The 12,456-nt window shown below is 53.7% G+C and overlaps 1 protein-coding gene across 4 annotated transcripts in view; it reads left to right on the top strand.

Annotated features, from left to right (window-relative positions):
- Nucleotides 1-403: 403 nt before the first annotated feature.
- ASTN2 (astrotactin 2) overlaps nt 404-12,456 on the top strand; it is an 865,335-nt gene continuing 853,282 nt past the window's right edge. For 3 of the 4 annotated variants that reach the window (XM_078061680.1, XM_078061681.1, XM_078061679.1), the window contains exon 1: nt 404-980. In XM_078061680.1, the coding sequence (XP_077917806.1) occupies nt 548-980 (433 nt within the window). In that variant the 5' untranslated portion in view covers nt 404-547. The remainder of the gene's footprint in view (nt 981-12,456) is intronic. The other variant, XM_078061682.1, reaches the window with a different exon arrangement.

Below are 12,456 nucleotides of genomic sequence, written 5' to 3'. Positions count from 1 at the left end.
GAGGTAGACAAAGTTAAGTCTTGGCCATCAAGAGGCGCCCCCTACCCCCAGGAGGGCGGGGCTTGGAGCCCGGCAGGGCGACGGCGCGCCCCCAGGTGCAGCCCGAGGAGGGCTGAGCCAGGGGTGGGGTGAAGCTGGGCGAGCTGGGTTGAGCCTGGAGGAATTAGAGGAGGCGCGAGGGGTCCTTAAGTCTTGAGAATTTGGAGAGGGTGGTGTGGTGAGGGTGGCATTGGGGGATCCTGGGAAAGGAGAGGGGGCGACTGGGATTTGCACGAGGCCGGGCGGAGCCTCCGGAACGCCCGGGGTCTGCGGGGGGGAAGCCAGGGAGGGGGGCGGGCGGCGGGGCCCGGGGAGGCGGTGCGGGGGGGCGGTCCAGGGCCGATCGGGAGGCGGAGCCGGGAGCTGGGGGCTGCTGGCGAGCGGCTCCCACGGCTCCTTAGCTCCGGCGTCCTGGTTAGCTCCGGCGTCCGCCGCCGCCGCCGCTTCCTCTTCTTCCTCCTCCTTCACCGCCGCCGCCGCCGCTCGCAGCACCGCAGCCCCTCCCGCCATGGCCGCCGCCGGCGCCCGGCGCAGCCCCGGCCCCAGCTCGGGGCTCCGGGGGCGGCGGAGGCTCGGCTTCCACCCGGCGCCGCCGCCGCTGCTGCTGCTGTTCCTGTTCCTGCTGCCGCCGCGGCCGCTGCTGGCCGGCGCCACCGCCGCCGCCTCGCGGGAGCCCGACAGCCCATGCCGGCTCAAGACCGTCACGGTGTCCACGCTGCCCGCCCTGCGGGAGAGCGACATCGGCTGGAGCGGCGCCCGCGCCGGGGCCGGGACTGGGACTGGGACCGGGGCCGGAGCCGCCGCCGCGTCCTCGGGCTCCGCCGGCTCCGCGGGCACCGCCGCCGAGTCGCGCCTCCTGCTCTTTGTGCGTAACGAGCTGCCGGGGCGCATCGCGGTGCAAGACGACCTGGACAACACCGAGCTGCCCTTCTTCACCCTGGGTAAGGCTGGGCGCCGGCACACGCGGGATCCCAAGGAGCCGGGAGCCCCTAAGTGAAACCGGACGGGTGGGGGCGCCCTGGGGATCCCCGCCCCGGGCTGCCCCGAGCGGGGTTGGGAGAGGGCAGCCGAGGGGCCCGGAGGGCGTACAGGTGGTTGGAAAGCAGTATGGGCAGGAGGTCCCCAAGAGTGCTTGGCGGGAGCTCGGGGGCGTGCCAACACTCCCGCAGTGGGGACCTGGCCCCCAGTCTCTCAGACCAGGCGTTGAGCTCTGCCGTGATCCATCCCCGACGCCGGAAAACCCAGATGGCTGAGTGTGCGCGAGCTGGGGACCCGGGTGGTCCAGCCGCCCGCGGCTGCTCGGGGCACGGTCACTGGCCGCCCGCGGTTACCGCCCCCTCACTCTCGCCTCGGACTTGGAGGGTCCACTCTTCCCCATAGATTTCCTGAAGATTCGGAGTGGAGAAGCTCCGTGTGGCATCACCTAACCCTCATAAACTCGGTCTCCGTGTGGGTTACGTGACCTTGGCCAAGTCGCTTCTCCTCTCTGGGCCTCAGTTTTGGCCATCTGTGAAATGGGGCTGGGGAGGATTGAGTGATTTCTGAGGAGTGGGCTTCTGAGCCCGAGGTCTCCACTTACAGATTCTCTGCTTCTCTCCCCCACCCTCCTCGTCGCAGTCGCATTTCTAGCCCCCTCCCAGGGGAGAACATGTTTGTCCTCGCTGCTCACTCACTGGGCTAATAATAATAACTTAGAGGCGAGAACACGGAAGCGAAGAGGGAAAGGGTGGGGGTGGGGTGGGGGCTCAAATGGAAAAGTTAATCGGAAAGTTCGCCAGCAGCTTGCTGCCTGCTGGTTCCCAGCGCCAATCCCGGAGGAGTCGGCCCTTGCGAGGAGCTGTGGGAAGCGCGGCCGATTTCCCACCCCGGTAATTGATAGCTTAATTATCTCGGAGAGCGTTTACAAAAATGTTCCCCCTTAGCTCTCCCGCGCTCGCGGATCGCTCGCTCCCCTCCCCTTTTGGGGGCGCGGGGCGCGATTGGTTGTCGGAGTCTGGCCAACAACAGCGCCTGGAAGGCGCCGGGGGCTCGCTCGGAGACTCCCGAGCTCCTCTTCCCGGGATCCGTGCCTTCTCGGGATCCGGCTCGGCTCCGGCATCTCGCGGGTGAGGCGCCTTCGGGATCCCGGCTTGAACCTCCGAGGTTAACGCTTTGCTTGCCTGAGAAGCCCCAAAGACTAATCAATAGACTAGAAGCCTCTCTCCGGGGAGCCATACTATTTTTAAATGTATTTTTGTGACCCTCGCCCCCCTTCCCTTTCACGCTGGCCGCCTCCGGAGATTTGAGGGAGTGCCAGGCCCGCTTGTGGTCGCAGCTTCTGGCCCCGGGGCTCTCCCCAGCTGGCTGTAACCTGAGCTAACTGAGCTTTCCGGGAGGCGCGGTGGGAGAGCGCCTCGCAGGTTCCCTGGGGACTTCCCGCGGCGGCGCGTCTAGCGTGCGACACACACTCTCTCTCAAGCACACACGCACGGACACACACATGCACACACACACCACTAGCTCTTCCCACGTGCACCTGTGGGCCTGCCCATTTCCAAGGAAGGGGATGAGGGTGGAGATGGGGTTCCTTAGAGCGAAAGGCTAACCTTGGGCTCAGGGCTAACTCCTCCCGCCTCCTTGCAGGGAAGGGTCCTTCCGGAGCCACGAAGGGTTCCCTTAGACACCACTTCCAGTTCCACCCTTCCTCTTCCACCCGCGTGATCTCTCTACTCCGGGGTGTCCTGAGAGGTCAGGAGTGGGAATCTTCCTAAACGGCTGTTCAAATAAGGGCGTAAAGGGGGACATTCTTGGGTATGGCAGGACTTGGGAGCTAGGACCCCCAGAGCATTCCAATTCCCCGAGGATGTGGAGGGCCGGGTCCAGTTAGCTATAGGAGTCGCCGGAAGCTGGCAATCTCTGCCTTTTTAAACTTTGGCTTTCAAGAGGGAGTGGGTGCCTGGGAGCTGGGGCAAGCTGAGTGGGGAGCTGCGTGAGGAGCTGGAAGTCTTGAATCCCCCGGGGCTCCGGCTTCGGCTCGAGAGTCCCCTGGCGCCCGCCACTTGGAGCCTTCCGCCTTCTCTGACGCACAGCAGCTGAGCCTGGCCGCTGGGGACTGCCTGCTGAGGAGTGGGGGGTTGCTGTCCCCCTTGGCAGCTCTGAGCCCTTTGGAAGCGTGTAGGGAATTGTGTCCCGCCTCCTCCTTCTCCCCCCAGCGCCCTGGACTGGCAGCTCAAGGCGCTCCCTCCAGGGATTTGGCTAGCGAGGTAGTCACCAGATGGCCGAGTATAGCAGGAGCTGTGTAGGGAGACGTGGGTTTTTTATTTGTGTTGGTCTTCCACTGTTTGCACGTAAACATGGAGTGCACAATGAGCTCTGGGAGGGCCAGGCTGGCTGCAAAGGAGGGCCGGTGTGTGTGTTGGGGGGTGGGGGTGGGTGGGTACTATGAGTCATTTATGGCCTTACCTTTCCCAAGGTCCCAGGGTAGCTGCATCCCATCATTTCATCCCCAGACCTTTGAAACAGCCTTGCCTAGTGTTTGTCTCCGGTGTGTTGAGCGAGTCTTTCACTACTTCCTGGCCAGTTCAAGGGATTTGGAGATGGCACGCGCCGCGGTTGCCTATGCAGTCCGTAAATGCCAAATCCTGCCGATAATGTGGTGTGTGGAGCCACCACTAGGGGGTGATAGTGTCTGCCAAAGCCCTCGGGCCATGCTTTGGGTTGTGGACCCAGAGTTGGTGGTTTGAAAATGTCCGCGGCAGTAAAGGGTGGGGGTGGGGATGGGGGTGAACAAACACATAAAAGATAGAATTCCCATTTTACTGTCAGTCTAGTTGGGGGACCTCAAGGTTATTTTGCATACGTTGCCTACCATCCGCATTCACCAAAGTCACCTGCATACCTGGCCCTATCTCCCTCCATTCTGCCTCTCTTGTTTGAGTTATTGGCTCTATTATTGATAATGCCTGCTCATATTTCTCCTCTCCCATCATGTTCCAGCCTGCTTTATGTAGATGGAAGTTTACACCAGAGCTGAAATTTCCCCCAAGTTTCGGTGTCTGGGCCTCTTTTTAGATTCTGATCATAAGTCAATGGCACTGACAAAGCGAATTTCCTTTAAAGTGATCAAGGGATAGCAAATAGTTACTGAATCTTTAATGAGGTGCTAAGAGGTTTACTCTTGCATTTTATTATTAATTCACATAAAATATATGAAGTGGGCATTTCCGTTCTTCCCATTTTACAGATTAAGGAATCATTTTTGGAGAGGTCAGTTGCCTAGTTCGTCACACAGTGGGGAAATGGCAGACCTGGCCCTGGAATCTTGTTCTACCAGATAGCTACGTTCTTGGTAGTTGCGTATTGGCAAATATGCGCTGGCATACATATGGTTACATTTAGGTAGGGCATGGTGCGGGGTCCTGGAGAGAAATACACCAATCATCAACATGAGGAGAACATTTCTCAAAGGAACTTCAGCTACACTCGGGTGCTAAAATATGAGAGTCTGAAAGTAAGGCATGACCTTCAATGACCCTGCCAGCTCAAAGTTCCATGACTCATGGGATGTCAGGGGGCATTCTATGTCATGGTGCCAATGAGTGATGGAGATTACACATTCTGTCACATCAGGGAGGGGACACATCTCTGTAGATTCAGAGAAGGCTGGGGAAACTTCCAAAAAGGGAAAAAAAAAATTGAGTGATGCCTTAGGAGGATAGGGTGGCAGAGAGGTTAGAGGCTCCAATGCAGTTTGGGAATTTCGTGTTGGTTAGGATCTGGAAATCCCAGCTGTGGCCCACTGTGACCTTGAACAAGTCATTTATCCCCAGAGCTTCAGTTCTTTGTGCTGTAATGTGAGTGGGTAGAGAAGCCCTAAAATAATCCTTCGGTGTAGAGATTCTATGAACTTGAAGTGCCCTGATGCACTCTCTTACTCTGACTAGCTCCTCTCGCTTCTTACTGTCTCCTTCCTTTTGCTGGTAACACAGGGTGTTGGGAAGGACTGATTGAAAAGAAAGAATTTGTGCAGGAGCAACTGCTGGTACAGGGCTTCAGAGGTGAACCTGCACATCACTCAGTCCTCATTTGCCCCCAGGCAGCCCTGGAGTCTGCTTGTGGATTTAGCTTTCATGCCCACAGGTAGGGAAATGGCATCCTTCTTCCTGCACTTGACGATGGCCGGGCTGGACTGTTTACCACCAGCCTTGATTCAGCAAAAGGGGGAAAAAAAGAGATAAAATGGAGTAAGCACTTATTGTCAACATTTCTTTCTTTTTTTAAAAAAAAGATTTTATTTATTTATTTGACAGAGAGAGACACAGCGAGAGAGGGAACATAAGCAGAGGGGAGTGGGAGAGGGAAAAGCAGGCTCCCCACGGAGCAGTGAGCCCGATGAGGGGCTGGATCCCAGGACCCTGGGATCATGACCTGAGCCAAAGGCAGATGCTTAACTACTGAGCCACCCAGGCACCCTGTCTTTTCTTTCTAAATTGCCTTGGCATATATATCCCACAGTTAAGGCGTGTGCTGTGTATTTGGGGGAGGGCACATAGAGAAGGATAGCCCATCCAGTAGTATGTCTAAATGCATTTGCATGAGTAGATCTGTAGATCTGGTCTGCAAAGATTCCTTAAAATACAAACAAAAATGGAGACCAAAAGAGAAAAGCCTCCGGAAGGAATGAGGATTCAGGCACCAAATCAGAAGGGTTGCCGATAAGCAGGGAGTTTAGCCTACGAAGGACAGTTCAGAAAGGGCGAAGGACAGTTCAGAAAGGGCAGGAGCAGCTGCCTACGAATGTCAATGGGGAATGAGGAATGTGCTTTTTTCTGTCTGGTTCCAAAGGTGCAAATGCTAGGGGGATGGAGTTCAGCCCCCCCAGGGGTTTGGTTCCCAGGGAGCCGTCCAGAACTCAGCATCCTGACCCCTAATGATTATAGGATTTGTGTTGGAGGAAGCCTTCCAACAGAGACCACACAGCTATCTGGCAGGCATTTGGAGAAAGAGCCCAAGCCCTGGGAGACAGTGAGGCTATTTGCCCTTTTTGGTTTCTGGCTTGATTCTGAAGGTTGATGCCAGTGATTAACAGGGAGGAAAAACAACAACCAGATACAGATAGTAGTAATCTGGGTCTTCTGTAGGGATTTCTGACCACAGAATATTCGTTAAAACCAGTCCCAGTGTTCTTTTCTGTATGGGCCAGAGAGAGAGAAAGAGAGATTGTGGGGTGGATAAGAGAGAGAATTTGATATCTTCAAACAAAGCTAGGTTTAAAAAATATGTATGTTATTTTCTCAGTTGGGCATCAGGCCCCTTATCACTAAATAAAATATTTGAGTGGCACTTAGACTTCGGGGTCCCATCCTGCTGTGATGGTCCAGGTTTCGGGGATATTGTAAATAAGGGTCCCAGTCAGGGGGTTGTTCACTGGTCTCTGATCTGAGTCTTCCTCTTCCCACTCCCATCCCCAGCCTTTCGCCGGCTCAAACCTGATGATACATATTTAAGAATCAGGGCAGATAGAGATGTATTGTTTGCCCTCAGAAAGTACCAAGTTACTGAGAGGGCAGTGGGGCAGGGAGAGAGGTGGATTCCTTTCGGCTGTGTTACGGAGGCTCAAGTTCGGTCAAGGCCAGCCAGATTGGCTGTTTCTGGGGGTCCGTGACACCAGCTGAGATAGCACAGCTCTGCAGGCTTGGGTGTGACCCAGAGCTTGATGTTTTCCTGAACTGGGCCCTCAGGCTGCAAGAGCGTTCTATAATTTTAATTTACAGCAGGTTCGGCAGGTTTGAAATGGGCTCTGGCAAGCAAAATCTCCTGCTTCTCACTTCCTTGTTTTGCTGTAAATTTGGCCTTGGCTGCCCTAGGACGGTGTGAACACGTGGGCTTCAGGGAGAGAGGGATGGGGAGTGACAGTGACTTCTTTGGGTGAAGTCATGAAAACTTTGACCATGACCATCAGTGCGGATGGGCTCACCGCCTCACAACATCTCAGAGCACACAGTATTTTTTATGGGAACATGGGGGCCCAGACTGGGGAAGAAACTTACTTGAGGACCAGCAGTTCAGACTTGAACCCAGTGGTCCTGGGTCCCACTCTGTGCTTCCTCCCATTACCCTGGACCTCGAACACTTGGCTGTGGGTTTAAATACATCTCAGTGTCTGAAACTGGGCTGATCATCATCAAGTGCACCACTCTCTCCTCTCCCTGCAACAAAAACAAACCAAACCCCTCCCCCCAAATACTGAAAATCTACGGAGAAAAATATCCCCAGGGAAACGGAATTTGTTCTCCTGCCCAAGTACTCAGCTGGTTGGCTCCCATCTCTCCGGAGAACCGGAGCTGATAGGTTTTTGTTCTGGGGGAGGAAGCCTCATCGCTTTTTACTCCAGCTGCCTTTGGGGGTGAGCAGAAGAAGCCTGCTCTTTTCCAGGAAAGGAACGAAAGTCGGATTTAACCTTGACGTGGAGCAGCATTCCGGGGATGCTTTCTTTGCAGAGCTCATGCTTTCCCAGGTTCTCTCACTGACCAGCTAGTGGCAACAGAAGATTAACTATAGTGAGAGAGAGAGAGAGAGAGCGCGCGTGAGTGAGAGAGCTAGTTTCTCTCCCTCCCAGCAGAGCTTGCAGCCTTCCTGCCCTGGAAGGAGGCAGGCAGCCGGCCTTGGCCAGGCCTCCTCTCCTCTCCATTGCTGGCGCTCGAGTTTCTCTGGCTCTCTGCTGCTGTCTGAAGCTCTCCGGGACGGCAGCCCCCATAAAGACTTCCCTTTGGGTTGGAAGGGGGATGGGTGGTGACTACACAACGTGAGACTCAGGACTGAGACCTCCGTAGCTTCCCTGCTGGCGGGCTAGGACGCGCAAGCAGCCCCGTCGGTGAGTCCAACTTTGACGAGGCTGCCGCAGGCTATGACCTGTCTGGGTTTTCACCTGAAGGGGAACCATGACTCCAGCCCCACTGTCAAAGCCCCTGGCAGGCTCAGACCTCAGTGCTTCTCTCAACTACAATTTTAGCAGTCAACTCAATGGCCTGTTCACCTCCACTCTTATCCTGTCTACTCTACCATCCGTACTGCAGCCAGAGTGATTTCATTAAAAGCCCAGATCTGATCGTGGCTGTTCTCTCCTAAAGCACTTCACTGGTTCCTCACAGTTCTTAGTATGGAGTTCAAGCTTCTTATTGTGGTCCAAGTCCAAGATCATACTCTGCCCAGAGTGCCCTATCGTAAGAACCCTCCCTTTTGGTTTGGTAGTTTTGTTCCACCACTCCCCTGGGAAGATTCCTTCTTACCTTTCAAGGCTGAATTTGTTTTTTTCTTTTCTTTTTTTTTTTAAAGAATTTATTTAAGAGAGAGAGAACGAGCAGTGAGGAGGGGCAGAGGGAGAGGGAGAAGCAGACTTCCCACTGAGCAGGAAGCCTGATGTGGGGCTGGATCCCAGGACCCCGGGATCATGACCTGAGCAGAAGGCAGCCACTTAAGCTACTGAGCGACCCAGGCGTCCCTCAAGACTGAATTTAAATGTCACCTTATCTTTGCAGCCTTTCCTGACCTCCCACTGGAGTTGCCCACTTGAGCCTTGGCGCCCACTATCAATATAAAGGAAGACTCTAACAATGACTAGACCCTTAAGTGAGCACCTACAGTGTGCTAAGCACTGTCCCAGGTGCTTAGGATATAACAGAGAACAAAAGATATAGATTCTTGTATTCAGATAGCTCATTTGTAGAAGTGAGTGAGTGTGTGGATGGGTGGGTGGTGAGCAGAGGATAATAACAATGCACATGATAAATAAGAAAATTATGTAGTATGTGAGGATGTGATAAATTCTATGAATAAAAGAAAATTAAATACAAGGGAAATTTTGGAAATGAGATGGGTTTTCATATTAAGTAGAGCAGAGCAAGAGGAGCTTGTTGAGAATGAGGGGGTAGAACCAAGACTTGAAAGTAATGAAGGAGTTAGCCAAGCAGATATCTAGGAGAAGAGCATTCCAGGCAGAGCACTACCCTGGAGCACATCTGGAATGCCCAGGGCCAGTGCATCTAGAGTGGAGCGAGAAGGGAGAGGCAGGACAGGACAGGGGAGGAAGTGGGGAGGCACCCAGGGCCATACAGACCGCTGCTGGGGTTTTTGCTTTCACTGTGAGTGAAGTGGAGAGCCAGGCAGGATTTTAAGCAAAAGAGTATCAACATCTAACTTATGCTTGGAAAGACTTACTTAGGCTTCTCTGGACAGGAGCAAAGATGGAAGCAGGCAGGTCTGTAGGAGTCTGTTCAGGGATGATGGTGGCTTGGCCTACAGCGAGAGTCCCTACTGGGCAAACCTGGAGAGGTGCTGGAATTCCACTCATCCGTCTTAACATCTGAGCTGGAACACCATCTGTTCCGTAGAGTTTTCCCTCTTCTGAGCTCCCATAGTCATTCCTTCTACCTTCTCCTAGCTCCCTATTATTCTGGGGCTGACGATAGGATGAGGAATGCCGTCAGTCTGATTGGAGGAAAGTGTGCTGGGTTTAGGGAAGACCTCCTCTTGAGAATCATGAAAGCCAGATAAGGGATTGGAATCTTTGCATGGTGGCAAACAGAGAGGCATTGAATGTTGTGGGGAAGACAATATGCCATGGTTTGGGGATCACCAAATGTAATAATCTAGGGCATTATCAAAACAAAACCCTTCTATGTAAAGATGGGGAAATCGAGGCACATAGCAAGGCAGCGATGAAGCAAAAAACAGATCTCAGTCTACTGACTCCTGGTCCAGTGTGTCTTCCTCCCACCTTGGGGAAGGGCAGCTGGGCCACCAGGGCGGGGGGGTGGGGGGGGGGGACCTGGTGTTCCAGACGTTATCATTCTGGCATGAAGCAGGCCATGAGAACATCTGTTGGACATTTACTGTGCCCCCAGGTGTCACACTGGTATGGCTGCTATCTCGTTTCATCCTCTCCACGGTGCTGAAAGACCAGATTCACCCCATGTTTTAGGTGAGCGCTGAGGCTCAGAGAAGTTAAGGAACATGCCCGAGACACACAGCTGTTACGCGGCTGGGCTGGGTCCAAACCCGGGTCTGCCTGGTTCTAAACCCTGTGCTCTCTCGCCTCCCAGGCTGCACAGGACTAGGAGTGCTCCTGAGTTTTCATCTCTTCGACAACCACTCTTACTTTTTATCTTTTCCTGTTCTCATTACCAAGAAGTTGCAGACGTTTCTTTATTGGAACTGCGGTGTGACAGCCTCACAGACCCAAGGGACTGAGCACCTTGTTTCTGCGCTGCCAGGAGCTGACTCAGCATCTACCCAGGCCCTTTCACTCGGTGCCACTTTGCCAAGAGAGCACCAGGCCTTGTCTCATTTTCTCTAGATGCCACTCATTATCCTTGGACTACTCGACAAGCAAATACCTACACTTCTATGCCTTCATGACTCCCCCCTTTCTCTCCTTCCTCCTCCCCTCTTTCCTTATTCCTCTCCCTTCTTCCTTTTCCACTCTTCTTCTCCCAGGGCTTAGGGAATTCCCTCCTTATGCTGGGCACAGTGTCATACTGGGGGAAACTGTTATCTAGTCCTTTTAGGCACATGGGAAAGCCGTACCTTCTCTTTCCAGAAATTGACCGGGAATCCGTTGTCAGACCCACAGCCCCCTTTTGACCAGGTGCACTTCCTTGGCACTCTTCCTCTCCACCCCAAGTTGAGTTTTGTCCACCTAGCACTTCTTCTTCTTCTTTCTTTCTTTTTTTTTTTAAGATTTTATTTATTTATTTGAGAGAGCATGAGCAAGAGAAAGCACAGGAGCTGGGGAGAGGGGCAGAGGGAGGGGGAGAAGCAGATTCCCTGCTAAGCAGGGAGCCAATGTGGGGCTCAATCCCAGGACCCTGAGATCATGACCTGAGCTGAAGGCAGACAGTTAACCCCCTGAGCCACCCAGGTGCCCCACCACCCAGGTGCCCCACCACCTAGCGCATCTTAGCAGACTCGTGCAGTTTTTATGTTCCCTTGTTGAGAATGGAAGTTACATGACGTTATCTATACATATGGGACATATATAATAATAGGTGATCTTTAGATATATTAGAATGCTGTAAAAATCCAAATAGTGTATCCTTTTCCTAGAATATTAGAACCGAGTAAAATAAAACCTCTGAGATCCAGCCCAGCTCTCTCATTTACCGAGCAAAGGGAAGTACATTTTCCAAGGTCCCAGAGCGAATGCAGAGCAAAATCCAGGCTCCATCCCAGTTCCTCTGACTGAGAGGCAGTGTGCTGGAGGGTGGGGGTGGGGGGTGGGGGGGACATGTGCCAGCTCTAAAGACCCCCAATCCCCCCGGATCAAGTCCTGGACGCACTGTTTCTTCACTGCAGTGACATCTGTATGCCACCTCCCGGAGCCTGTTTGCTCATCGGTAAAGTGAAGACGAGATAATAATCACTTCTCTGGGTTGCTGTGATCATTATTTTTGGAGAGCCCTCTATAAACTAGATTTCCGTCAGTGCCTAGCATCGTGCTCAGTCTGTACTGACACTGAGCCTCTGATCCTCACGGAGCCGGTGTGTGCCAAGCACCAGAGTACAGGGTCTGGAGGGGTTTTTGCTCTATGCCTCTTAGCCACCTGGAATCCTTTTTTGGAAGGAAGTAGAGGTATGAATAAATAATGAATGCAAACTCCTTTTCCCTTGCCCCTCCCACTCCAGCAGGCTATGCTTACACCTCTCCCTGTCCACCCTTCTCCCTCCAGTGAGGCAAGAAAGGATGAAATTGACCATTGATCTCTGCTCCTTCTCCAGAAGCAGGGGGAAGCCGGGAACTCCAGGGTTGTCTGAGGACAGCTTGGACAGAGAGGCTCTTAGATCCGAAGTCTGAGGCAGGTGGGTGTCGGAGGAGGCAGTCGGGGCAGAATGTTCTCCCTTCTGGTGGTGGCTGGCTGACAAAGCCTTGCTCTCAAGCACCGGGGAAAGTCACGAGTGGCTTTGCAAGCAGCCGAAAAGGGAAGGAACATTTCCATTAGCAGAATCAGCAGTGAAGAGATTTCCAGTCACAGTAATAGCTGCATTTGGGGGAATCATTTCAGTAGGGACTGTGGGTGGAGGACGGAGGGGGTAGGTGACAAGGAAAGTCACAGAGACGTCTGGTCTACCCGCACCGAGCTGAGAGCCAGTGCCCAAGGAGAAACAGGTGCCGGACGCAGAATGACTGGGAGTTGGGCTGGTGGTTGTGCGAACATTCCGGACCTTCCACATCCCTCCTGGTGCACAGAGCTCCCTCAGGAGTCGCCACGGGAGGCTTCACGCTCACACTACACTGCCTTTGATCTGATTACTTGGATTACTCTTTTCAAGATTTCAGAGCCAGGAGCAGCTTCCTAGGCTCTTGCGATTTGTAGGAGGGAAAATTCCTAGATTATTTAGCCCAGTTTTCCCTACAGTTAACTACTCATTGGAATCACTTTG

Source organism: Halichoerus grypus, chromosome 14 (assembly GCF_964656455.1).
Source record: "Halichoerus grypus chromosome 14, mHalGry1.hap1.1, whole genome shotgun sequence".
Taxonomy (NCBI): Eukaryota; Metazoa; Chordata; class Mammalia; order Carnivora; family Phocidae; genus Halichoerus; species Halichoerus grypus.
This window is presented reverse-complemented; position numbering and strand designations above follow the sequence as displayed.